Here is a 25,037-nt window from a genome sequence, read left to right on the forward strand (position 1 = left end):
ACAAACACAGTGGTTAGTGTTAATAAATTCAAAGCTATTATGTTACCTCCAACAAAATCAGGCTAAACTTTTAAGAGGTCATTTACTTGTAATTTTACATGACAGTTATAAAACTGTTTCCATGTGAACACTTTAAAGACCATTTGTTTGGTCTTTAATTGTTCATTTGTTCGTTTAGAACAATCAACCCATGTTGAAGATGTGCATTAAAATCCACTTGATTTACTGGTTGACACTTTATCTACATCTAGGCCTCAGTCAATACTGTTTGCTTATTCAGAGTATAAAGTGGGTAATTAGAAGACTCTCACGGACTTCTTCAATCTTGAAATATTACTTCAAAACTGAATGTAGTTGGAGAAGCACTTACCTTTCCATGAAAATATTTCTACTTTCAATAGTAGGATGAGGATGGCAGCCTTTTTAAATGGTAAGACTGTAAGATCCTTCTGTTTTTGTACATATCCAAAAGATTTCTAGATTTTAAATGTATTGACATGAGGGTTCAGTTAGTTTTCCTTTGAATCTCAGATGATACATACGGTATAATAAAAAAGTACGTATTCAGTCTTTGTCCCTGGTTCCTGGCACTAAGCTCCTAGAACCCTGGCAATTTCCTGAGTTACGTCTTTTGTTATTCCTAACAAGCCCATACCTGAGTTTATGTAATGAGGTGACTTTAGGCTCTGGTCACCAGAGGAATCAACCATATGAATCAGAGGGCTAGAACTATCAGCCTCACCCCCAAGATCTCCAGGGAAGTAGGAGGGGCTGGAGAGAGTTCAATAATCAATGGCCAATAACTTAATCATGTCTAGGTAATGAAACTTAAGTAAACAATGTTAAAGGAGCATCTGGGTAAACACACCCATGTGCTGGGAGGGTGCAGCACCAGGACAGGACAGGGAAGTGCTGTACACTTCTCCCCCCACTTTGCCCTATGCATGTCCTTCCTCCCATCTGTTCCTGGTTTGTATCCTTTATAACAAAACCACACTCCTAAGTACAGTGCTTTCCTGAATTCTGGGTCATTCTAGCACATTATTGAACCTGGGAAGGGGTGGGAACACCTAATTTGTAGTTGGCCAGGCAGAAGTGTGGGTACCCTGGGGACTCTATTGTCGGCTGGTGTCTGAAGTGGGGGCAATCTTGTGGTACTTCTAACTTCTGGAATCTACGTTAACTCTTGGTACTGTCAGAATTGAAGGAAACCCAGTTGGTGTCAGATAATCAAAGAACTGCTGTTGAACAGTGGAGTAGGGGAGATAGAAGAGGCTCTCCTATCATTCTCCAGTGCTCTTGGGATTCCTATGATGACCAATGTCTGGCACTACTGCCCAGGTGTCACACTGTAGACCTAGCTAAAAACTCCAGTAGGAGTAAAGTGAGAGGAACAAAATACCCAGTTCAGTACTTCAATATACATCATGGTTTTTAATAGCTGTTACTGTAAAATGCTTTATGAACTGCCAAGTCCTAGTCAACCTAAGGTTTACCACCAGTGGGTAGCTTTCTCTCTTCTGCAATCAAATTTACTGGCATTTGGAGCACGCTGATACAGCCTTCACTTTTGGGAAAAGTAAAGTGAACTATACCTGTCCCTCAAACCTGTTCTGAAAGGCCTTGCCAAACCTAAAAACTCAAATGATAATTTTAATGCTTTGCTGTGCCTTTGTCCCTGATCTCTACCTTGTGGTCAGGGCTCTAGAAAGATTATGTTTAAAAATAAACCTTGTTTCATACCTTGGCTTAAGGGCACAGCATGAGCTATTTTCAGCGTTCAAAATTCACTAGATACTAACTAATAATTTATATACTTGAGACCACTGTTATGTCAGGAATGTAAACATTTCTTTAAACTACAACTAACTCAGGAACGTGGACATCTTAAGGCAAACTGAAAAATTCAATATGATATAATTCTATCATTAGTATTTTCTGACTTCAAAAAAAGAAAAAAATATATATATATAAATAAAAATATAAGCTTTGTAGCAGATACCCAACTGCCAAAGAGAACAGACTTGGAAATGTTCATACACTTTGATCCTAAAATAAAAACCACCTTCTAATTCCTATTATCTTTAAATCCATGACTTCTCCAGTTGTGTGAAGCCATCCTCTTCAGTAATTTCATAAATGTGATACCATTTAACATTAGCATTACTAAAAGTCATGTTGAATTGATCTTTTAAATTTAACACACTAGTAAGTGGAGAAAGTATTTTTAAAATAGGCTGTACTAAAATCCCATTGGCTATTGTGCTCCACCATACAGAAGAGCAAATATCAACCTCTTCCTCCTTCCTTTCTTTTGAACTGATTTTTGGGGACTGGAGATGTTTACTGAGAATTTTATATCTCAATTCGTGTTATCAGTCATGTTAATACAGATGAGAAGACATCTCTGACCACGAACCAACTTCCACACTGGTAAGGTGAAAAAAGAGTCATGAACACATAATTTTAAAGTTTACTTTAAAAATGTAAATATCTCCCAATATTTAACAGGTAAAGAAAATAGCATATTGGTGTATGTGGTTGTTATATTTTATTTTCCAAGTAATACTGATTAAAAATATTTACACACCTACTTTTAAGTCCACAGTTTAGCACTCTTATTTGTATGGCTTTAAAAGTTATAGCACAAGATCTTTACATTAAGGATTGGGGAAAAAGATTCATTCAAAACAAAGCCTAATATATTATATACATGTTTTTTCTCTGTACTTTTAAATACATTAATTTTTAAGTGATGCTCATCTTTTTTTTCATCTGGTGGTAAAATACTAGTGCAACTTTTCATCAAAATAAAGTTTACCACAGATATAAGTGAATTTTCCCAATTGAAAATGGCCCTTCAGCCGCCACTGAATGAAATTTCTCAATCTAACTGAAGTGAAAAAGAACCGGTAGCTGTCACTGTAAGGAAAATACCGAGTGCTATAGCATGACCTACATTGCTCCTTGCAACACAAACTCTGAAAGACCCAGAGGCGCTTTACAGAAGTTTAGTTGAATTTGAAAAGGCACATGGGTGTGGTTGGTTTTTAAACATTCTAGAAATTTGCCGCCACCACCACCGTTTCTGTTGCAGAGATGACATCTGTGACTGTCAGGGTAGACAAGAGTGTTGTTCAAGCTAAAGAAAGCCAGAAGCCAAAATTTAACTGCACAGTAACAATGCACTTTTCTTCATGCAGCCTTGTGTTTCCTATATATTCAAATATTCTAACATGCATTAGAATACATAAACTTGTATTCTAATGATTTTATGTTTGATTTTACAATATGGGGGAAAAAAAACTTGAGGAAGGACATGACTGGGCAAAGAGAGAAGGGAGAACCCTTACCACAATGAAAATAGATACATTCGTACCCAACTATATAATAAGAATATAATCCATTTCAGTTTTCCAGAAATATACTTCTCAAAGCTTCCCATTCACTTATGGGAAAGATCCCTCCTCTGTGGCATCAAGTGGGGGAAAATCAGTTTGTTTCAATAGAAACAGTTCAACACAACAGGAAAGAGCTTAACTTTGGTCCACATGTCTGTTAGCTTAAGGACAGTCACACTGCCCATCATCAGTTCAAAAACTCAACACATAAATTTAAAAATATATTCATTTGTTATTTCATTCTAAAACTGGCATAGGTGTTCTGTTCTCATTTTCTGACTTTTCAGCTTGGGAATCCACTGTTGATTTGGTCTCTAAACCCTCAGCATCTTCGTGATCTTCTCTGGCCGCCTCAGCAGCATCTGCTTGGGTAGTCTCTCTCTCCTCTTGGTTCATGATTTCAGGGGTCACTTGATCCAAGTCTGCTTCTAGAAGCTCAGTTTGTACTTCCATTGGCATCTGATTTACCCGTTCAACGTGCAGCTCCTCTACATGTACTTCGGTACCTTCTTCAGTCTGAATTCGACCCACTTCTAGATAACTTACCTGGACCTGTTCTGGAAGCTCGTTCATATGTGAATCGTGCACTTGGCTGTCCTGGAGCAGATCTGGGTGGACCTGTTCCACAGTCACTTGTGCCGAATCCACTTGAACCTGAAGCAATGGTAACACGTGCACCTTCCCAACTTGTTCTATAATAGTCATTGATGTCACAGGTTCAGTTTGCACACGTGTTTCTACTGAAAGAACTTCTTCAGTTACTAGACGCTCTGAAATATTATGAGCATCACTGAGATGCCTCCTTAATTCATTTCCTTGCATAAACCACAAGTCACACAAAGTACAATGGTTGGGTTTATCTCCAGTGTGTATTACCAAGTGATCTTTGAACTGGTCCCAGCTGTTAAACACACTATTACAGACCTGAAATAACCAAACATTTGGTGTTAACACTTATATTCAAACTGAAGGAAATATGGATGCATTTATTCTCTATAAGAAAAAAGTTGAAGATTTTTCTGAAAATGTTATAAATATGACATGTGTAACATAGTCTAAGGGAATTTCATAATTCTTTTGTTTATTTGATCTTTTACCTGATTAGCTAACAACTTAAATCCTTTTGGGGAAACATTTTAATATTGCCTATATTAAAGGACTATAAAGTAACACTATTATAATTTCTTCCGTGATATCAACATTAAGAACAATTTCACCATGTGGGATAAATACACACTAATCGTGGAAGAGCCGCCAATTATAGCTGGTCTGCCTCCTCCACCCCACTCCTGAATTCTAATGATTGTTCTATGGTTAAGAATAACCATAGTCTCAGACTATGTTACTTAGGACGTAGTTTTATTGACATTGGTATCATCTAGGGTTGGATAAAAACAACAACTACTACTATTACTATTCCCCCTTATGAAAGCAGGACAATGATGTTCTTTACTCTCATTTCTTTCTAAAGTTGTCAGCTCTATACCTTTGCTCTAGGTCTGTCACCCTTCACCTCTAATGATTTCAAACGCAGACTCCTTTGCTAAGGACGGAATACACCCACACATACCTGACATTCATAAAGCTTCTTTCTTCCCTTTTTTGCCCCCACTCCAGTTTGGCATGCAGTCAGGTGACATTTGAGGGTGCTATTTCTAGCAAATCGTTCATGACAATTTGGACATTCAAAAGGTTTTTCACCTGTTAGAATAGAAAAAAAATCATATTGACAAATTAAGAAAAACAGAAAATGCAAAAAGTTTTTTCTTTTTGGTTAATTCTAATAGCACCTTCTTGAAAGAAGGATCAGAATTTATAACTCAGATGTTTCCACCACATCCAAAAGACTATTCTAAGAGGTGGAAATAGTAAGTTTTTAATGATTCTTGTGATTATATCTGTGCTCTGGCAAAGAAATAAAATTTGGATCTGAATATTGTTCCATGTTTTTGCATTTCTTAAAAAATTGTATATTTTCCCTTAGATAAAAATCAAGGTCAATTTCCTTTTTGGGGACATGCACCCCTCTCCATTCCACAAGCATTTTTTGAGCAATTATTGTGTTGCCAGGCCACGTGCCAGGTAATGAAGATAAACTGTCCTTGTTTTTAAAAACTTCATATCATAGGCCAGAGTATTTCAGGAAGGTGAAATACATGAACATAAACAAATGCAATGCACCACAGAAGGCCTGTTACAGAGAAGACGGCAATGGGAAATGGGACTGCAGCAGTACAGAGGAGGAGAGTGATGAATTCTGCCTGGAATGGAATGAGCGAAGGACAGGAAAGAAGTAGGTTATTCTAGGCAGAGGCACAGAAGTGTAAAACAGCATGGCAGGTGAGGGGTAAGGAGGGAGGTGTCATACTGACTCCCAGATCTCTGGCTTAGAATACCAACCAGAATAAAGAACAGAGAAGTCCCAGTAGGTTTGGAGTGGGATGTGCTAGGGAAGATTATAAATTCATTTTTGAGTCAGTGAGTCTGAGGTACTCAAAGCAAAGTGGAAAATCTGGTAGACAGTTACATAGACAAATCTGGAGCTAAACAGAGGGTGGACTGACATACAGATACAGAATCCAATAAAACATCCAGTTAAAACAGCAGGTAGACGAAGCAAGCAAAGAAAACAAAAAGAATAGCCAAAAGTAGAAGGAAAGAACACTGAGGAAAATTAAGAAAGAAATTTCAGGAAGATGAGGTAATAAACAGCGCCTAAGTGAACAGAAAGATCAGGTAGGATAACAACAGGGGATTGGAATAACTCTAGCAAGAACACTGTGAGTGGTATGGTGGAATCAGAAGCCACACTACAGTGGGATAAGGGAGCATGAGTGAGGCAAGTTAATGGAAACTGTCAGTACAGAAATTCTTTCAAGAAGGCTTGGAAGTAAAGAGGAGACATGGCTAGAAGGGGACATGTCAATAAGAGGTTCTCTAAGCCAGAAGAGAGTCATTACTTATTTGCTGAAGGAGAAGGAGAGAGTAGTAGGAATGACAGATGAAACATGGTCTTGGAGGAGACATCAAGGTGTGGGATTCAGGATTGGCCTTGAAGAAAAGGGAAATATCTTTCTCTGTAATAAAACAGAAGGAGACAACGAGGAACCACATAGTTTACAACACAGCTAGGTTGGGGGTAGGAAGTCAGACAAACATGTCACCTGCTGGGGTGGGGTGTGGGCAGAGGTCTTGAGTGCTGCACTGAAGGTCTAGAATGCCAATTAGGAAAGGAAAGATATAAATCAGACACGAAAAGGCCTAACTTAAGGTCTGATAAGAATTTTTTCCAGCAGTGCTCAGCAGGGAGCAGAAGTAAATGACTGCAATAATTAGTTCCAGGATGTAGGGTTCAAAAGCCAAAGGGAGCAGGGCCTCAGTCCTCCGCCCGCACCTGCTGGAGCCTGTTCGCGTTAACTGACCAGAGTCAGCGAATTCAACGCTCCGAGCCCGTTCGGACGGCCCCGACCCCCAGCTTTCTGTCCTTTGAAGGCACTAAGAATAATGTCCCTGCGTCAGTTTTTTACTAGAGCCAATCACCTGTCATGCCTGGAACAGGGATCGTACCCAGATTGCCCTTAGCCCCAAAAACCACTAAGTCCACATCTATGAGAAGAACGGGAGCCAGTGGGTGAAAGCTCATGAACTCAAGGAGCACAGCAGACACATCACAGGTATCGACTGGGCTCCCAAGAGTGACCGCGTCGTCACTTGTGGGCCTGACCGCAATGCCTACGTGTGGAATCAGAAAGATGGTGTCTGGAAGCCGACCCTTGGTGATCCTGAGAATTAACCGTGCAGCCACTTTTGTCAAGTGGTCCCCGCTACAGAACAAATTTGCTGTGGGCAGCGGAGCACGACTCATTTCTGTTTGTTACTTTGAGTCCGAAAATGACCGGTGGGTAAGCAAGCACAGTAAAAAACCCATTCGCTCCATGGTCCTCAGCTTGGATTGGCATCCCAACAACGTCTTGCTGGCAGCAGGATCGTGTGATTTCAAAGGCAGAGTGTTTTTTGCCTACATTAAAGAAGTGGATGAGAAGCCAGCCAGTACGTCCTGGGGCAGCAAGATGCCTTTTGGTCAGCTGATGTCAGAGTTTGGTGGCAGTGGCACTGGCGGCTGGGTGCACGGGGTCAGCTTCTCCGCCAGCGGGAGCCGCCTGGCCTGGGTCAGCCACGACAGCACCGTGTCCGTTGCTGATGCCTCAAAAGTGTGCAGGTCTCAACTCTGAAGACAGAGTTCCTGCCCCTCCTGAGTGTGCGCTTCGTCTCGGAAAACAGCGTCGTGGCCGCCGGCCGTGACTGCTGCCCCATGCTCTTTAGCTGCGCCGACCGCGGCTGCTTGACCTTCGTCTCCAAGCTAGACATCCCGAAACAGAGCATCCAACGCAACATGTCGGCCATGGAGCGCTTCCGCAACATTGGCAGGCGGGCCAAAACCGAGGACCGCAACACGGCCCTGGAGACGCTGCACCAGAACAGCATCACTCAAGTGTCTATTTATGAGGTGGACAAGCAAGATTGTCGCAAATTTTGCACTACTGGCATCGATGGAGCCATGACCATTTGGGATGTCAAGACCTTAGAGTCTTCTATCCAGGGCCTTCGGATAATGTGAAGCTGAGCGAGCCTCCCAGATCCAGCATGAGGACGGACAGGCTGCGCCGGGCAGCTGCGCCATTTGCATCATGGGTAGGAGAGCCGGCCGCCAGGAAACACTGAAGACACACATGGCGCAAACCTTGTTGTGTGTTTTGTTTGAGGATAATTGGTGAAAGCGTTGGTTTTTTAAAGGCAGCAGTGATTTGGGTTTTGTTTTGCTATTTCATTCCATTCTTTTTTTTTTTTTTTTTTTTGCGGTAGGCGGGCCTCTCACTGTTGTGGCCTCTCCCGTTGCGGAGCACAGGCTCCGGACGCGCAGGCTCAGCAGCCATGGCTCACGGGCCCAGCTGCTCCGCGGCATGTGGGATTTTCCCGGACCGGGGCACGAACCCATGTCCCCTGCATCGGCAGGCGGACTCTCAACCACTGCGCCACCAGGGAAGCCCTCATTCCATTCTTGACCAAAGCTTCTCTTTAAGTAGTTTATTATGGAAAATTGTCACACTAACTTAAGGAAGGGGGGGGAGGTATGTAAATTGTCCGCTAAAAAATTAAATAAAAATACTGAATGGGGGGGGAAGCCAAAGGGAATATGCTTAGAGTACAAGAAAAAGTGACTCAAGATATATACAATGAGGACAAGATAACGTCAGAAATGGGGCAATAAACTAGGTGGAAAGGGGTATGGAAAGACAGGAAGGCTAAATGAGGTAGACTCCCACAGTCAAAGTAAGGAAAGCAGTGAGAATTCAAGAGACAGGATGATGCTTGTAGAGAACAGGACTAAGATTTCAGAGGTGGAACCTCAGTGATGATCTGGTCCTAGACATGACCCTCATACTCACGTGGAACAGACAGAGTCAAGTAACTCTGAGCTGTGCTTTATCCCTGACAAAACAATTATAGCTTATTTTTTATATAATTTTCATGAGATGAAAAAATTAATTTGAGAGAGAAGACCTAATCACCTAGAATTGTTGTTGGTATAGAAACTCCTTTACAACTCCCCAAATGTTGGGAGATACTGCTAACTAGAATAGTTTTAATAGTGTATAATTTTTTACTATAAATGAAGCCTACAGATGAAAACTGTCATAACCTCTTTAAAGGGCAATTTGATAATATTTGCCAAGATTTACAATGCACATATTCTGTGACTTGGCAATTCTGCTGTAAAAAATTAAGTTATTTGAACATGTACACAAAGATTATGTACAGGTGTGTTTATTGCAGCACAGTGTGTAATAGTAAAAGACTAGCAACAACCTAAAAGTGTATCCACAGGGGTAAGTAAATTATGGCATACCCAAACACTGAAATACCATGCAGCCACAGTGAAAAAAATTAAGTAGATTCATGAATGTTTCACACATTAAAAAGAGTTCAAGATAAATTAAATGGCGTAACACTGTATTGCATGCTCCTGTTTGTTTCAAAACTTCTGTGTGTGTCTGTTTATGGTTACTTGAAAATGCAAAGAATATATCTGGAAGGACAAATAAGGAAACGATGTCAGTAACTGCTTCTGGGGATATCTATTTAAGTAGGAAAGAGATTCACTTTTCAGTGTACATCTTTTGAGCTTCTGCTATTTAAAAAATTAGTTTAATAAGCCCAATAAAATCTAGGAATTGTAAGAGATTGATTATACTTTAGATGTGTAGAAAGTACAGTCTTCCAAGTGCTTTTATCATTTTCTCTTATTTGTCACAACCCTGTAAAGTAGGCATCATTATTCTTATTTACACAGACAAGGAAAGAGGCCCAAAGATAAAGTTCATCAAGCTGACAAATGTCAGAACTTGGAGCCTGGGAATTCCCTGGCAGTCCAGTGGTTAGGACTTGGCAATTTCACTGCCAGGGCCAGGGTTCAATCCCTGGTCAGGGAACTAAGATCCCGCGAGCTGCGCAGTGTGGCCAAAAAAACCCCAAAAAACAAAAAACAAAAAAAACCTGGAGCCTCAATCTAATTATGGTTTCCGGACCCAGATTTTTTCCTACAATTCCACACTACCTCTCTGGGCAACGAGGGAACAATTACTTGAAAACATGGTTACAGGTCATCTTTGGATTCTTTCACATGCGGTGTTCCACAGGCGTATCTGTCAATATATCTGGCTCTCTCCCCCCACCCACAAATCTTACCCTTCTATATTTTTCTTTCTAAATTAATAAACTTCCAATCATGTAGCCACCCAAATCAGAAAGCTGGGAGTCACCTTCTCTTTTACCCCTACATCTCACCAATCACCAAACCCTGTTGATTCTGCCTACTTAATGTTGTATCTCCAACCCTTTTTCACTATTACCGCCTTTATTCAATCCCCCATCCTTGTTTAGATTACTCCAACAGCCTTCAAATTAGATGCAGTAGGCTTCACCCACTCCAATCTATCCTGCCAGTTCTCTCTCTCTAAAGCATAAATTTAATCAGAAAACTCCCTGGCTTAAATTTCTTTAAAGTGACCCAGAGTCTTTCAAGATAAAAATCCAAACTCATTTACAGCACTTAAATGAAAATAACTACATGATCTTAGCCTCATCTCCCATCACTTTCTCTCTCATCCTTGAACCACTGGGAGATCGTCCATGATGCCTAAGTGCACGCCACATGGTCAGCCCTCCAAACTCTTTAGCTGCATCTCCTCGCATTCGGACCCAATCCTCCAGTCACAACAACCTGCTAGCAAGTACTCCAAATGAGTGACTTATCTCTCCTCTATGTCTGTGTACACTTAATTTCTTTTGTCTGGAACGTTTATCTCCTGGCTAACTCCTTTTCCTTTGGGAGTCATAGGGTAAACCCTCTAGGAAGCCATCCTTGTCTCTTTCATCATAAACAGCACAAGCAGGCATTCCCATAAGACTCTGTGCTTACCTCTATCAGCACTTAGCTGATTGTGCCTGCTTGTCTCCCCTAACGTAACTTTAAACTCCTTGAAGGCAGGGACTCTAAAATTTATCTCCATGACCTAGCAGGCTGGCATTATCATCACTATTTTCCAAATGGAAACAAAGTAATTCAGGACAAGTAACAGCCAAAATTTTGCAAATCAAGCGTGGATTACTGTGCATGCTTTAAGAACATATAAGAAACCAAAGCACTAAACTAATGAAAGTATACAAAATATGAAATTGAGGGGGGTGTATTATGTATATGTTGAGAGTAGGAAACAGGAACGGGACCATTTATCTTTACACTTAGTTTGTTATAAGTGAAAAATGATCCACCCTTTATTAACACAAACACAATTAAAAACTGTCTACTGGGGGCTTCCCTGGTGGCGCAGTGGTTGAGAATCTGCCTGCCAATGCAGGGGACAGGGGTTCGAGCCCTGGTCTGGGAAGATCCCACATGCCGCAGAGCAACTGGGCCCGTGAGCCATAACTACTGAGCCTGCGTGTCTGGAGCCTGTGCTCCGCAACAAGAGAGGCCGTGATAGCGAGAGGCCCGCGCACCGTGATGAAGAGTGGCCCCTGCTCGCCAACTAGAGAAAGCCCTCGCACAGAAACGAAGACCCAACACAGCCAAAAATAAATAAATTTATTAAAAAAAAAACAAACTGTTTACTTATGTTCCTCTTGAATTTACTAAATCACTGATCACATATGCTGTCTTGTGACTAATTACTAGTACAATAATTGATCGAGGTTAAAAAAACAATAAAAGTTCAGTTTGCTTTACATACTAAACTGTTCCTTCAAAGGGCATCTGGTCCTGTAATTTGTAACAACTACTTAACTAAGTTACTTAAGTTATCTCACATCATTTTGAAGGGAAACACAGACATAAAACATAATGTGGGGCTTCCCTGGTGGCGCAGTGGTTAAAAATCCGCCTGCCAATGCAGGGGACACGGGTTCAAGTCCTGGTCCAGGAAGATGCCACATGCTGTGGAGCAACTAACCCCGTGCACCACAACTACTGATCCTGCAAGCCACAACTACTGAGCCCCTGTGCTGCAACTACTGAAGCCCGTGCGCCTAGAGTCCCTGCTCTGCAACAAGAGAAGCCACCGCAATGAGAAGCCTGCGCACCGCAACAAAGAGTAGCCCCCGCTCGCCACAACTAGAGAAAGCCCGTGTGCAGCAACGAAGACCCAACGCAGCCAAAAATGGATAAAATAAATAAATTAAAAAAAAAACCATAATGTGATTTAGCTCTGTACTTTTCTGCTCAATCCAAAATACAATGTGCAGGGCTTGGAAAGCATATTTTAAAACTTCCAAAATGGTTTGCGTTGTCCTATTTTCAAACAGGTAAGTCACTAGGTAGTGTTTTGGGTAAAAGAGACAATTGTTTCTACTTTCACACTGATAGGAAATAATATAGAAGTGATATCTGTTGGGGTACTGGAAACTCCTATCAAAGTGTGCTAGTCACCAAGTAACATTTATTTACTCAGTTGTGCTGCAGGTACACCAATGCTTTTGCAAAACTAATCCACAGTTACCACAAACATGTTCATCAGAAGACCATTAACATAGGTGCTTATTTGTTTTTTAAGGACTAAAAACTATACCTTTAGGCAGTTTCCAAATATACAACAGGTCTTTACATATAATGTTTGTAAAACCAGAAAGCATTTTCCCCAAAGATTTCATGAATGCCTATTAGTTACCCCAAATTAGTTACCTTAAAGCCTTCTAAATTCATAGTGAGCCTTTAAGTAAATTAGGAGATTCCCTTGCTGTTCACTTATTTATCCAGTTCCTGAGTATTACTAACAAGGGTTTGAATAGTGAGGGATCCCACACTATTTGAATCTATGTTTTCTCAGTTTCAAGCAGTATGTAGCAAGCAACTCTGGACAGCAAGGGATCTACGAAAAAATTTCATCCAAAGTTCTCCAAACTCTAGCATCAAAGAGAAAGATTCTGAATAGTGTGGGATAACTATATTGTATTCACTGTATTAATAGTCTCAACAGCCTTAACCATCTCACAGAGTAAGAACTTGGGAACAAATGTCCAGAAGTCTGACACTTAGCACTCTGCAGCAACTGCTTTCCCCACACCTTTGTCACAGTGGGTTTAGGGACTCCCCAAGATTCCAAGTCATTCGTGGTGGTAACTCCTGTGTATGGCACAGGAGACCTAGCAGAGAAAGCTTGGGGTGTGGGACCAAGGACAGGGACTCTGACAGGGAGAAAAATAGGCTCAGGGATGGATGCAGAACTAGAAGGGCCAGAGGTTCTAAGGCAGACTCCCTGGACATCTCCCTCACGTCTGGGATGGCTCTTAGGAGAGTACAGAGACCTTACCCTTTTCATCTCCCTGGCTGTGCACCAGTCCTGACATGTTTGCCCTTGGAGAGATGAAGGAGATGGACAAACACTGCCTTCCTATCTGCCAGGTCAAAACAGATAACCAAATGTATGCAAAGGTATAAACATATTTGGGATTGTTTGCAAATGTACCCATCTATGAAATCTGTTAACATAAGGCAGGGAAAGTAAAAACAGTTAACAGTGAAGTTTCACTGTAATTAAAATCTCATAATCTATAACCGTTAATAAAGAATCACAACCGTTTTATGTATTTTTTTTAAATTATAAAAATTGCCAAGATGTAAGAATGAAAATTACTTTCAAAGTGAGTACTGATTTTGCTTTGAAAGCATAAATATTTCAATGAATATTATAAAAACACTGTGTGCTCAGCCAGCACATTAGGGAACACAGGAAGTGGTTCCTGTGGTGCTAATTAAAATAAGAAAAAAGGATTTAGACACTTAGCTTCAAGTGAATGTGGAAAATCTATACTTTTAACATAAAGTATTTGCTAATTACCTGTATGCTTTCGAAGATGCTCTTTAAAATGTCCAAAGTGGTCAAACTGTTTCTCACAGTACTGACATATGTGAATTTTTTTCCCAGTTCTTTGCTTCTTACTGACTCCACCTTCTTCAAGGTGGTAACAATTGAGGTGCTGTTTCCATGCGCTCTCCCGAAGATACCTTTTATTGCATATTTCACACTTGAAACTCTCAGTGGAGTGTGATTTCATGTGTTCCTTAAAATGGTAAAACAATTTAAATGAACGGTTACATTTCTCACAATGGAACAAGTCCTTCACATGTGACAGCTGAAGTTCCACAATTTCAATACCTTCTACCTGTTTGCTTGTGGGGTCAGAGGCACAGCCATCTTCATCTTTAATCTGCCCTTTTCTATCACCTTGACGGTACTTGCTGGTGATATCTGCCAATAATGCCAGAGCGGAATCATCAGAGGAACCTGTGCTCTGAATATACTTTATGGACTGCCTGGCAGTAGCCACATCCTCTAACGTTTCAATGCCTTCATCTTCCACTTCGATTGTGCCTTCAGCAATCTCCACCTCGATTTCAACAGGTTCAGATTCTGCAGACGGCAATGACTCAGTGATAACATTTGAAGTTTCTGCAATCTTTCTTTTTTTTGCTTCACTTTTTCCTGTGGTAGTTTCCTCTAGTGGAGCTGAGTTTTCTTTGTTCCTGAAATACACAATGTATGGATTAAAAAAATCTATAAGATCAATCAAAATCCTACCAGGCTTTTTGGAAGAATTGATAAGCTGATAATAAAATTTGTATGGAAAGGCAGAAAACAAGACTGTAAGACTTATACTACCCGATTTCAAGACTTACTATAAAGCTACAAAATTAAGACAATGTGAAATTGGTGAAAGAATACACATGGAGATTAATGGAAGAGAATAAAGTCCAGAAATAGATCTACATATATATAGTCAGCTGACTTCTGAAAAAAGGTTCCAAAGTAATTTAATGGAGAAAATATAAAACAGTGGTGTTGGAACAACTGGTATCTATATGGGAAAAATAAACCTTGACCCTTACTCTCATATTATACACAAAAAAATTAAAAATGAATCATAGACTTAAATGTAAGAACTAAAACTATTACACTTCTAGAAGAAAACAGGATAAAAATCTTTGCAACATTGAAAGATTTCTTAAATAGCACACAGAAAGCAGAGACTTTCAGCCAAGATTGATAAAATGGATTTCATCAAAATTAAAAACTTGGTCCTTTGAAATACACAGTTAACAGAAAGGCACACCATAGACCAGGAGAAAATATTTGTAAACATGTATCTGTCAAAGGTCTTATATAGAGAATACAAAAAGAATTCGTACAATTCAATAAACTCAACGGCTTAAGACAACTGTTGGGAGACAATTCCCCGTGAGTCCCTTGTGTTTCTGCGTATCTTGTGAATTGACAGCTTTGGTTCTGGACTAGTTTTCAAAGATGTTTGCTGAAGAGCCAACAGCCTGGGAAGACAGAGTGGCTGCCACTGGAGAAGAGGACACCTTTACTTACTGTCCAATATAATAATGTTCCCCACTGTGGGATAAAGGTCAGGCAGGTTTGTTTGCAGCCCATTCTAAAAGATTTTGGTTTCCTAAGCTGGAGATCCTTCAGCTGTGATGAAAACGACCACACGCAGAGCATTCACCTGGGCCACTCTATGTTACCCCTGTGGGACTTAAGGAAGGGAAAAGTGGCACAAATAGAAAACTCATGCTGCCTGCTGTGCAGAGAATAATAAAGTCCTTCTTTCTGACCTACGAGACCCGTTATCTTCTATCAGCATCCATGAAACCATGGCAGGATAATTTCTTGGCTTGCAAGTAGGATAAACACTCAGATCTCTCACAGATCTTGCCAAAGTTTGGCAACCAAGAACAGGATGCTGAAAAAGACAAGGCTTTCTGGAACAGGAAGGATGAGACCTCACAGAGCAAATGGAATTTGAGGAAGCCTACTAGAGCTGGCAGTAAACCTGTTTACCAAATTGTATGGTCAACTGGGCAATAAATGGTCCTCTACTTATTTGCCTATTGCTCTGAGTTCAACTGTGTGCCCCCAAAAGATATGATGAAGTCCTGACCCCTGATACCTGTGAATGCGACCTTATTTAGAATTGTCTTCGCAGATGCAATCAAGTTAAGATGAGGTCATTAGAGCAGGCCCTACTCTAACTAAGTCTTTATAAGAAGAGGGACATGTGGACCCAAAGAAGAGAAGGCCATATGAAAACACTGCAGGAAGACGGCAATGTGAAGATACAGGTAGAGATTGGAGATATGCTGCCACAAGCCAAGGAACACCTGGGGCTACCAGAAACTAGAAAGGGCAAGGAAGGATTCTCCCCTAGAGGCTTTTGAGGGAACATGGCCCTACCAACACTTTGATTTAGGACTTCTAGCCTCGAAAACTGTGAGAGAATACATTCGTGTTGTTTTAAGACATGCAGTTCATGGTACTTTGTTATGGTAGCCCCAGGAAACGAAGACACCTATTAATGAGGAAAAACTGAGAAGGTGGTTACAGGATGAGTACTGGGCAGTAAGTTTAAGGACAGCTGCTGGAATGGTGTCCCAGTTGCTGCAAACTTGCTAGGGGTGGGGGAGGCAGCGGAGGACTTCCCTGCCAATTGGGTGGTCAGCCTGAAGTCTGCCCACAGTAACAATTAACACTAAGATTCAAAGGGAGTAGGAGGGTGGAGACAGAAGGTTCTGCCCCTTTATAGACAAGTTACTGCCACATGTACCTAAACCAAGTGTGCCAGGAAGGAAATTCACAACTGCTACAAGCAGAAACCAGTTGAGTCATTAGAACTTTGGCTGGTCCACATGGGAGATGAGGGGGCAACATAATGCTTGTAGAGCAAGGAAGAATTGCAACACCTGGGCCATCTCAGGGCTCAGCTCCTCCTGCAGTTTGTCATGTCCACCTGAGATCTATTTGGAGATGACTGTAAAAGGCTTGAGGTTTTTTTGCAGTGGGTCCTGGCTGCCATAAGTGTGCTGTGGATGCTCTTGGAGAGACTTCTCTGAAGCAAATTCCTACGATGAGGCATTGACTAGCAAGAGTCTTCCTGCCCAACTGGGTTTATAATGCTGATGAAGATGAGTCACTGGGGAATGAAAAAAGGATCCAAAGTAATATAAAATTCTTTGGTCAGGCCTGCTGAAAAGCCCCCTTTTATGTTAGACCAGGAAAAAGTGTAAGAGATGTTATCATGACAGTGGGGCAGCAAATGTCCAAGATTAAGCTACACTCTTGAAAAAAAGCCACCACTGCGGAAGTCAAGTCTGAGTCATTTAAAAGGCATAAATGACATGGCCCCAACCAGAAATCAATGTGGATGGGGCTACTGAATCAAGGGGTCCCCCAAACTGACACTGATAGTGTCAGTAGTGATGACTTTGCGGCCTGATAGAGGGCTTTGAGTGGGCTGAAAACACTGGAGGTTTGTTTGGCTGAGCCACATGCAGCTCCAGTGCTGCTTGAAACCAAAATGTACCTTGCTCACTGGCAGAGAATCACTTTCTCCCTCCATACCACTTCCCCCCCCTTCTACCTTCCCGTTGCCTCTAACTTGACCTCAACAGCTTGGAAAAGATAATTAGGATTGGAGCCAAGGTCTCCTTGTTCCCAAGGGTGAACAGTGAAGACACCATGTATGCATCCAAGTATGCTGAGGAAAACTCAAGAATGGGAGAGGCTCAAACTTCCATGGCTCTGTTTTATCCAGCAGGTGTCCAACTCACCATCCCACCTGGTTCCACAGAGAGGAGGCGCTTACATTCAACTGATGGGGCTTGGGCAAGGTTCACAGCAGGAAAGGGAGGCTGTCCTGACCCTGTGGGTGGGCCTGATTCTACATACTGTTGTTGCTTTGACATCTGAATGCACAGCAGGGATTGGTATGGCATGTGCATTTACCACTTCTCATCCCGTAAGTACCAGATATGGAACATCCCAATTGAGAAGAGCCAGATGTAGAGAAGAGCTACTGGAACAAACTCCCCTAACGTTAGCCACCAGTAGCTGGGTCAGGATTTAGCACAAGTGTCTTATCTTTTGATATCTAAAATTTGTACTATACTGTTGATATCCTACTGACTGGCAAGCCAGCAGTCTCAGTCTCAAAGGCCCTGACCGTAGTGTTATGACACCTCTACCAGCAGAGGTTGCTGATAAATCCCAACAAAATTCAGAGGACTGCTCACCAAGTAAAGTTTCTTGGGACTAGACAGGCAGATTCACAACACTCAATCCCCTGCAGCAGTAAAAGAAAACCTGTTTTTTCACCTCCTCCCTCTTCCCACCAAAAATGAAACCCAGCATCTTACTGGACTTTTTAGGTACTAGAGACAATATGTGCCTCACCTGCGCATTCTACTTTCTTCGTTATATCAGTCAATATGCAAAACAGCATCTTTTAAGTGGGGCTCCAACCAACAGGCTGAATTGGAAGTTTCCATCAAGCTGTGGCACAGTCTCTACCTTCGGGCCCCAAAACCCTAACGACCTCTTTGAGCTGTAAGTCTCTGAGACTGACGCTTTTTGCAGATTAGAGCTTCTGGCAAAGGGAGGTGGTCTCCACCCCAAGGTATTCCCTGGAGTTTGGACTTGCCAATTCCCCGACATGGCTACAAGGTACACTCCCTTTGACAAGAAAGGATTAGCTTGCTATTGCACTCTTGTTAAAAGTGAAGCCTGATCCATGGAAACTTGGAGGCTCTCTAGCCTGATACTGCCGTTTGGGAGTGTGTTAACTAAGACTTCATGACTAGCAAGGTAAGATGTGCCCAACAAGTCTCACTGGTCATAAAGAAACAGTGACAGTCAAGAAAGCAGCTGGTCTCTTGGCTTTACATGAGAAAGTGGTAGCTCCCCCACGCTGCTGCCCAAAGAAAGCCACTAGATCGATGGGGTCTTTGATTCACTGATGGTCTGGCTAAGCTGAAGGCTGATGGTATTCACTGGGCTGCTGCGGATGCTCAGCCTTAGCACCAACTTTGCAAAACCAAAAGTGGACATGGCTGCTCTGCTCAGAAGGCAGAACTCAAGGCTGTCTTTGTCGCTCTGGATGACACTCTCCACTATGAGCCTTGTTGTATTTTTACTGACTCTTGGGCTGTTGCAATGGCCAAGCTGTCTGGGAGACCTGCAAGTCTTGGCAGATTAGACACCCATCTTTCCATAACTGTGGAAATGAAGAGCAGCTATTGATTCAACTCTCTGGATAACTGATTAGATGCTCATGGTAAAAGCCCGTTCTCTGATACCAACTGGAATCAAGTTGCTTATCAACCTACACTGCCGAGACTTCCATCACTGCCACCTAGGCCCAACATTATTCTGAACATGGTGACACATCCACCATCAGAAAGTCAAAGACCCTATGCTTCTGATGGAGAAGTTGCTACCGCATATCAGACTTGTGACACCTGCCAAAGTTGGCCTGTTTGTTTCATGGTGAATGAGGCCAAATCATACAGGGCATTGTGTCCAACTGTACCTGGCAGACTAACTACACTAGACCTTTCACCCCATCTCAGGGCTATCCCTGATGCCTCACAACTACTGACACTTTTTCAGGTTACACTGTTGCTGTTCCAGTCTGAGCAGTTGGTTCTGGCCACACCAGATGGCTCTTGAAACGAAGCTGTGTCATATGTTTAGCTTTCCGGACCATCTGCAGTCTGATAATGATGCACCAAAAGCTATTCAATTGGCTGTTAGTCAAGGTATTGTTAAAACTTCCAAGCTCCCTGCCATCCACAGATATTGATATTGTAGAGAATTACAATAGTTTCCTCAATTACTGACTCAAAAAGATTTCAGACTCTACTTCCCTCACTTCCTCCTTGTCCAAAAATCCTAGTAAGGCAGTTTGGTCATCAAACTGAGCTCTACCCGGAAAAGGATCATCTGTTTTTAGCTGCCTCCTGGGTAATGATCAAGCCTAATGGGGTGTGAAGTTACATAAACCTAAATGGAAGTTCAGGATCTGTCCCGACCATTCTCAGACACGATCTTTTTCCTTCTGCCTAATGGCAACCCTGGGACAGCCTGGTTGGTACCACTTCCAGGTGACAGCCTGGTCAAAAGTGGGCCTAGCAGATTCAAACCTAGTTCAAGTTCAGCCATCTGGATTCTCTTACTGAATGGACATCATCTTAGATCCTAAGAATAATGACCACTTGGTTGAATATACTGCTTGCCAAGTACAATCAGATTGGCCCTTGTGAGCCAAAGTGGGAGACATAACGGGTCTCTTAAGTTTTATAAAATGTTCTTGTCCCTGACCATTCCAGATGAAAGGTCTGGGTAAGGGGAGGAGATGACTGGAAAAGGGATTGAGTTACAGCTACTAGAATAGGATACACTGATTTCGTGGAGGTGGAGGGAGAACCACCACCCTGGAACCTGGAGAGAAACCTCTTAGACTCCAGGAGGTATGGGGGAAGAAGGGACATTAAAAATCTTTGTTCTTCAGAACCGCTCTTAGAGCCTTCCTCAGGTAGGAAGAGGCTCTCATGCAGCTCTCCCCAACTGTTGCAACGTGCTGGATCTGCCATCCCACGCCAGAGGGCTCTGACAACTGGATCACCATCTCCCTTAACTTTACCGAGAAGTATTTTGCAAACAGCAGGGGATGGCCAAGCGTCCTGCATGCTCCATGCAAAACAAGAGACGTTGGCCCACTACCATTCCCAAAGCTGAGGCTCAGTTCGCGAGGTGGCTGACTGCCGTTCAGCTGGCATCCAGGTGCTCAGGATAAACAGAACAGACCGAACTGGCTGCCCTCAGACATTCAGTCCAAAAACAAGGCCTAGACCCAATCATTCTGAGCTGGGAAAGAGGGAGACAACGTTGGTGACAATGTCAACCTGTGCCCCTGACTGATGAAGGTCCCCCTTTGGGGGCACAAACAACTATACTTCCTGTATGGAAGCCAGGTACTAACTTCCTTCCCTCTCAAAAATATGCCTTGCAACTCTGAGGTGGGAAGAAGGGACCATCCAGTGTTTAGGGAAACACCACTGGTAGATCACTTTAGTTCTCAGATGACCATGGAGGTCTCTCCAAAATGAGCCTACCCTTGGGACTTCCCTGGCAGTCCAGTGGTTAAGACTCCGCACTTCCAATGCAGGGGGCGCGGGTTCAATCCCTGGTCGGGGAGCTAAGATCCCACATGCCGCCTGGGTGGCCAAAAGTGAGGCTACCCTTGGTTACTTGGGGGAGTGTCCTGGAGGAATAACTGACTTATTTATGCAAGCCCTACGGGCAGTTTTCTCTACAATGGGAGTCATCCAAATAAAAAGGTGGGGACTTGAGAGTCCGCCTGCCAATGCAGGGGACACGGGTTCGTGCCCCGGTCCCAGAAGATCCCACATGCCGCAGAGCGGCTAGGCCCGTGAGCCACGGCCGCTGAGCCTGCGTATCCGGAGCCTGTGCTCCGCAACAGGAGAGGCCACAACAGTGAGAGGCCCGCATACCGCGCAAAAAAAAAAAAAAAAGGTGGTACAAAATTTGTGCCTGACTCAAGACAATGTGATCAATGACACTACTAGGGCTCCGGAAGGTATTCATGTCAGCCTCAAATCACTGGCCACGGTTATTATGGAGGCTAGACTTGCCCTAGACTTCCCCCTGTGGACCAATGCTCAGACTGTGCAATTGCTAAAACATCTTGCTATACTTAGATTAATGTTTAGGGCTAAGTGGAAAAGTCAATACACAAACTAAAGGAGAAAGTCACCTGGCTTTCTAGGGATTTGTTCAGTTGGTTGAGTGCAGGACCTTAGCCGGGGTAGGTGCACGCTTAAGCTTAGCACTGCAGGGTGGCCACATCCTGCTACTTGGAGTGCTGCTGATAGTTGTCTTAATTAAATCCAGTGTAAGAAAAACTGAATGGATTAGGTCCCAGTCCCCTATTTGTCACATTAATCAGAGTGGTCACGGAGTAGTGTGCTCATGGGAAAATTCACCAGAAGCTAAAACAGTGTAGAAGAAAACGCTCCATGGATCCCTCATGTTTCTGCATATCTTATACACAAACACACTGGCAGTCTTTTGTTCTATCTTTCAAGGTTGTCTGTACAGCAAATTGCCTTAGAAAATAGAGCCTGTCTTCCACCAGAGTGGAGGGCAGGTTCATTTATTATACAGAATAATAAAGATAACAGCCCCTCTGGGGCAGAAGCTGGGCAGGTTTGCTTACAGCTCATTATAAAATATTTGGGTTTCCTAAAGCCCAGAGTTCCTCAACTGTGATGTAAACCACTGTGAGCACGGTACACACCGAGGCCACTGCATCGTTCCCCACTGGACTCAGGGCGGGGCGGGGGGGGGAGCAGCATGAGCTTCATGTTGATATGAACATGAAACTCATGCTGCTCCATATGCTGTGAGAGAAATAAAGTCCTTTCTGACTCATGAGTTTCATGTTTTCTGCCAGCATCCATAAAAATGTGGCAGGCCAACTTATTAGCTTGCAAATAGGATAAAGTCTTCCACCTGTCAGTTCTTGACAATATCCCAATTTTAAAAACAGGCAAAAGATACTTCACCAAAAAAGATAAACAGATGGCAAAAAAGCACATGAAAAAATGCTCAACATCATTAGTCATTAGGGAAATGCAAATTAAAACCACTATATACCTACCAACTTGGCTAAAATGAAAAAGTATGATCATACCAAGTATTAGCAAGGCTGTGGAGCAGTTGCAACTCTCATACACTGAAAGTTGGAATGTATCACTTTGGAAAACAGTTTGGCAGTTTCTTAAAAAAAAATTAAATACATCTACCATACAACCCAGCTATTCCAATACTAGGTATTTACTGAGAGAAATAAAACCATATGTCCAAAGACCTATACACAAACATTCGTAGCCGCTTTATTTGTAATAGTCAAAAACTGGAAACAACCTAAATGTCCGTAACAGATGGTATATCCATACAATGGAATAATAATCGGCAATAAAAAGGAACCCACAACAACATGGACAAACCTCTGAAATATGACGCTAAGTGAAGAAAGTCAAAGACGAAAGACTACACGTCTTAGGAATCCATTTATATGACATTCTAAATAAGATAAAGCCACAGTGATAAAAATCAGATCACTGGTTGCCTGGGGCTGGGGATCAGGGTCAACTGCAGGGTCATAAGAAAACTTAGGGTGATGGGAATGTTTTTATGTCTTGATTGTGGTGGTGGTTACACTACTGTGTACAATTAACAAAATTCAAACTCTACATTAAGATGGGCGAATTGTATTATATGTAAATTACATCTTAAAAGGCTGGGGAGGAAAAAATCTGTAAGGCAAATGCTTCTTCCTAACAAATAACAGGAACCTTCTCCTACAGTTTTAAATAAACAATGATGGAATTTCAGCAAAATAACGTCCTAGTATTCTTTTTCAGTGCCATTCAAAAAGTGTACACTATATTCCAAAAATACTTGCATATTGCAAATGTGAGAAGAGCCTTATTCACCTTCCATACCTGCAAAACAGTTATACAGTAGTCTACTCAGTATAGAATTGCCTTCACCGGTTGATTTAAACACAACTACATTATGTAATTTTTATTCCTAAATTGTATAACATTATACACAGCCAATTATAAACAGCCAATATGTAATACTGCTATCTTTCTGAAGAATTCTTCAGAGTATACTGCATGCCTAACTGGTTCATGAAACAATTCAACATGCTACTATATTTATATTGTAAAGCGCTGACAGTTATAATTATTATAAGGATCCCAGTCTTATAATAATAAACTTTCTAAAAGGTTCTAAATAGGCATAGTAAAACAGCTGTATCCAGCTGTTCTTACCCAATGACTAGACACATGAACTCAATTAAATGCCTACCAAATCCAACCTGGGCCGTTGTCACAGAATATATTCCAATGTTCTGTTACTCAGGACTTTCCCTGTAGTAAGATGCTACTCGCTACCATGAGCAGCAAAGGGACCACACAGAACATGTTTCCAAAAAGTTCTCATACAGGATTTAACCACAAATCTGATGTTGCCCCATGCATATATATTCCCCTAGTCTACCTCCACATTGAGAAGGTATGACCTAATCAGGTATATATCCTCAACACACCTCTATTTTGCTATCCGTGTCTTAGCTCTCTCTGCAGGAGAATACTGGCTTGGTTTTAATGGGCATGCACCCATCCATCCATTCATAAATGTTTACTGGACACCTACTATGTGCCAAGCACTAGTCATCAGAGAAAATATACACACCACGCTCTTGTCAGAAAAGTCTAATCTTGAACTCTGTCACCAAACTAATTAAAAGCTCATTAGGAGAAATAGTATTTTTGGATGACTACAGTTCAATTATTTCTTAGTTATTCTAAGTTATATCTTTTGACTGAACCACATCAGTGAGTCAGACTAGATCATTCTGTCCCATGTGAAACTGATTTTACCAAACTGCACATTAGTGTTATACCAATGACCTATATTGAGGGTCACAAGAAACAAAGCCAGGAGATAATAACAACTCCCATGCCAGACTCCATGCTAACCACTTTACATTCATTCATTCAACCCTCACAAATAATCCTATGTAGAAAGTACCATTTTTATCCCCATTTGACAGATAAGGAAACTGAGTAGCTGATAGCAGACCGAGGCAGTCTGACTCCAGAGCTCTTGTTCTTAGACACTACCATGCCACTATTCATTATGTAAGATGCTGAGGTCTTTATTCATTATATCACTTAATGTTTTCCTAATAACTTCCTATGAGAAATTGTGTGTTTTAATACCAAGAATGGCTCCTAAGCAATTGATTTGTTCTCATCTTATTATAAATAATGTAACTGAGGTGTTTTTTTCCCCTTTTTCTTTTCGCTTGGTACTTCAGAACTCAGAGCTAGACTCAGCCCATCTAGCAAGTGTACAGACTTAAACAGCATGCATTTTTGCCATCACATTTCTAACTTCACTGATTATCACTTCCACCTGGCCTATTTCTTATATCTTCACCGATTTCCTCACTTTTTTTTTTTTTTTTTTTTTTTGCAGTACACGGGCCTCTCACTGTTGTGGCCTCTCCCGTTGCGGAGCACAGGCTCCGGACGCGCAGGCTCAGTGGCCATGGCTCATGGGCCCAGCCGCTCCACGGCATGTGGGATCTTCCCGGACCGGGGCACGAACCCATGTCCCCTGCATCGGCAAGCGGACCCCC

At 42.0% G+C, this 25,037-nt stretch overlaps 1 protein-coding gene and 1 pseudogene across 4 annotated transcripts in view; one reads left to right on the plus strand and one right to left on the minus strand.

The window, feature by feature from the left end:
- Positions 1–2,471: 2,471 nt before the first annotated feature.
- Positions 2,472–25,037, minus strand: part of ZNF131 (zinc finger protein 131) — a 32,962-nt gene continuing 10,396 nt past the window's right edge. For 2 of the 4 annotated variants that reach the window (XM_060009524.1, XM_060009523.1), the window contains exons 5-7: positions 13,796–14,481; positions 4,972–5,102; positions 2,472–4,325 (exon numbers count right to left, since the gene is read on the minus strand). In XM_060009524.1, the coding sequence (XP_059865507.1) occupies positions 3,639–4,325; positions 4,972–5,102; positions 13,796–14,481 (1,504 nt within the window). In that variant the 3' untranslated portion in view covers positions 2,472–3,638. Of the gene's footprint in view, positions 4,326–4,971; positions 5,103–13,795; positions 14,482–25,037 lie in introns of those variants that run through there. The other 2 variants (XM_060009526.1, XM_060009527.1) reach the window with 2 other exon arrangements.
- Positions 6,947–8,124, plus strand: LOC132422264 (actin-related protein 2/3 complex subunit 1A pseudogene; annotated as a pseudogene).

The sequence above is a fragment of the Delphinus delphis genome, chromosome 3 (assembly GCF_949987515.2).
Source record: "Delphinus delphis chromosome 3, mDelDel1.2, whole genome shotgun sequence".
In the NCBI taxonomy this organism is placed as follows: domain Eukaryota; kingdom Metazoa; phylum Chordata; class Mammalia; order Artiodactyla; family Delphinidae; genus Delphinus; species Delphinus delphis.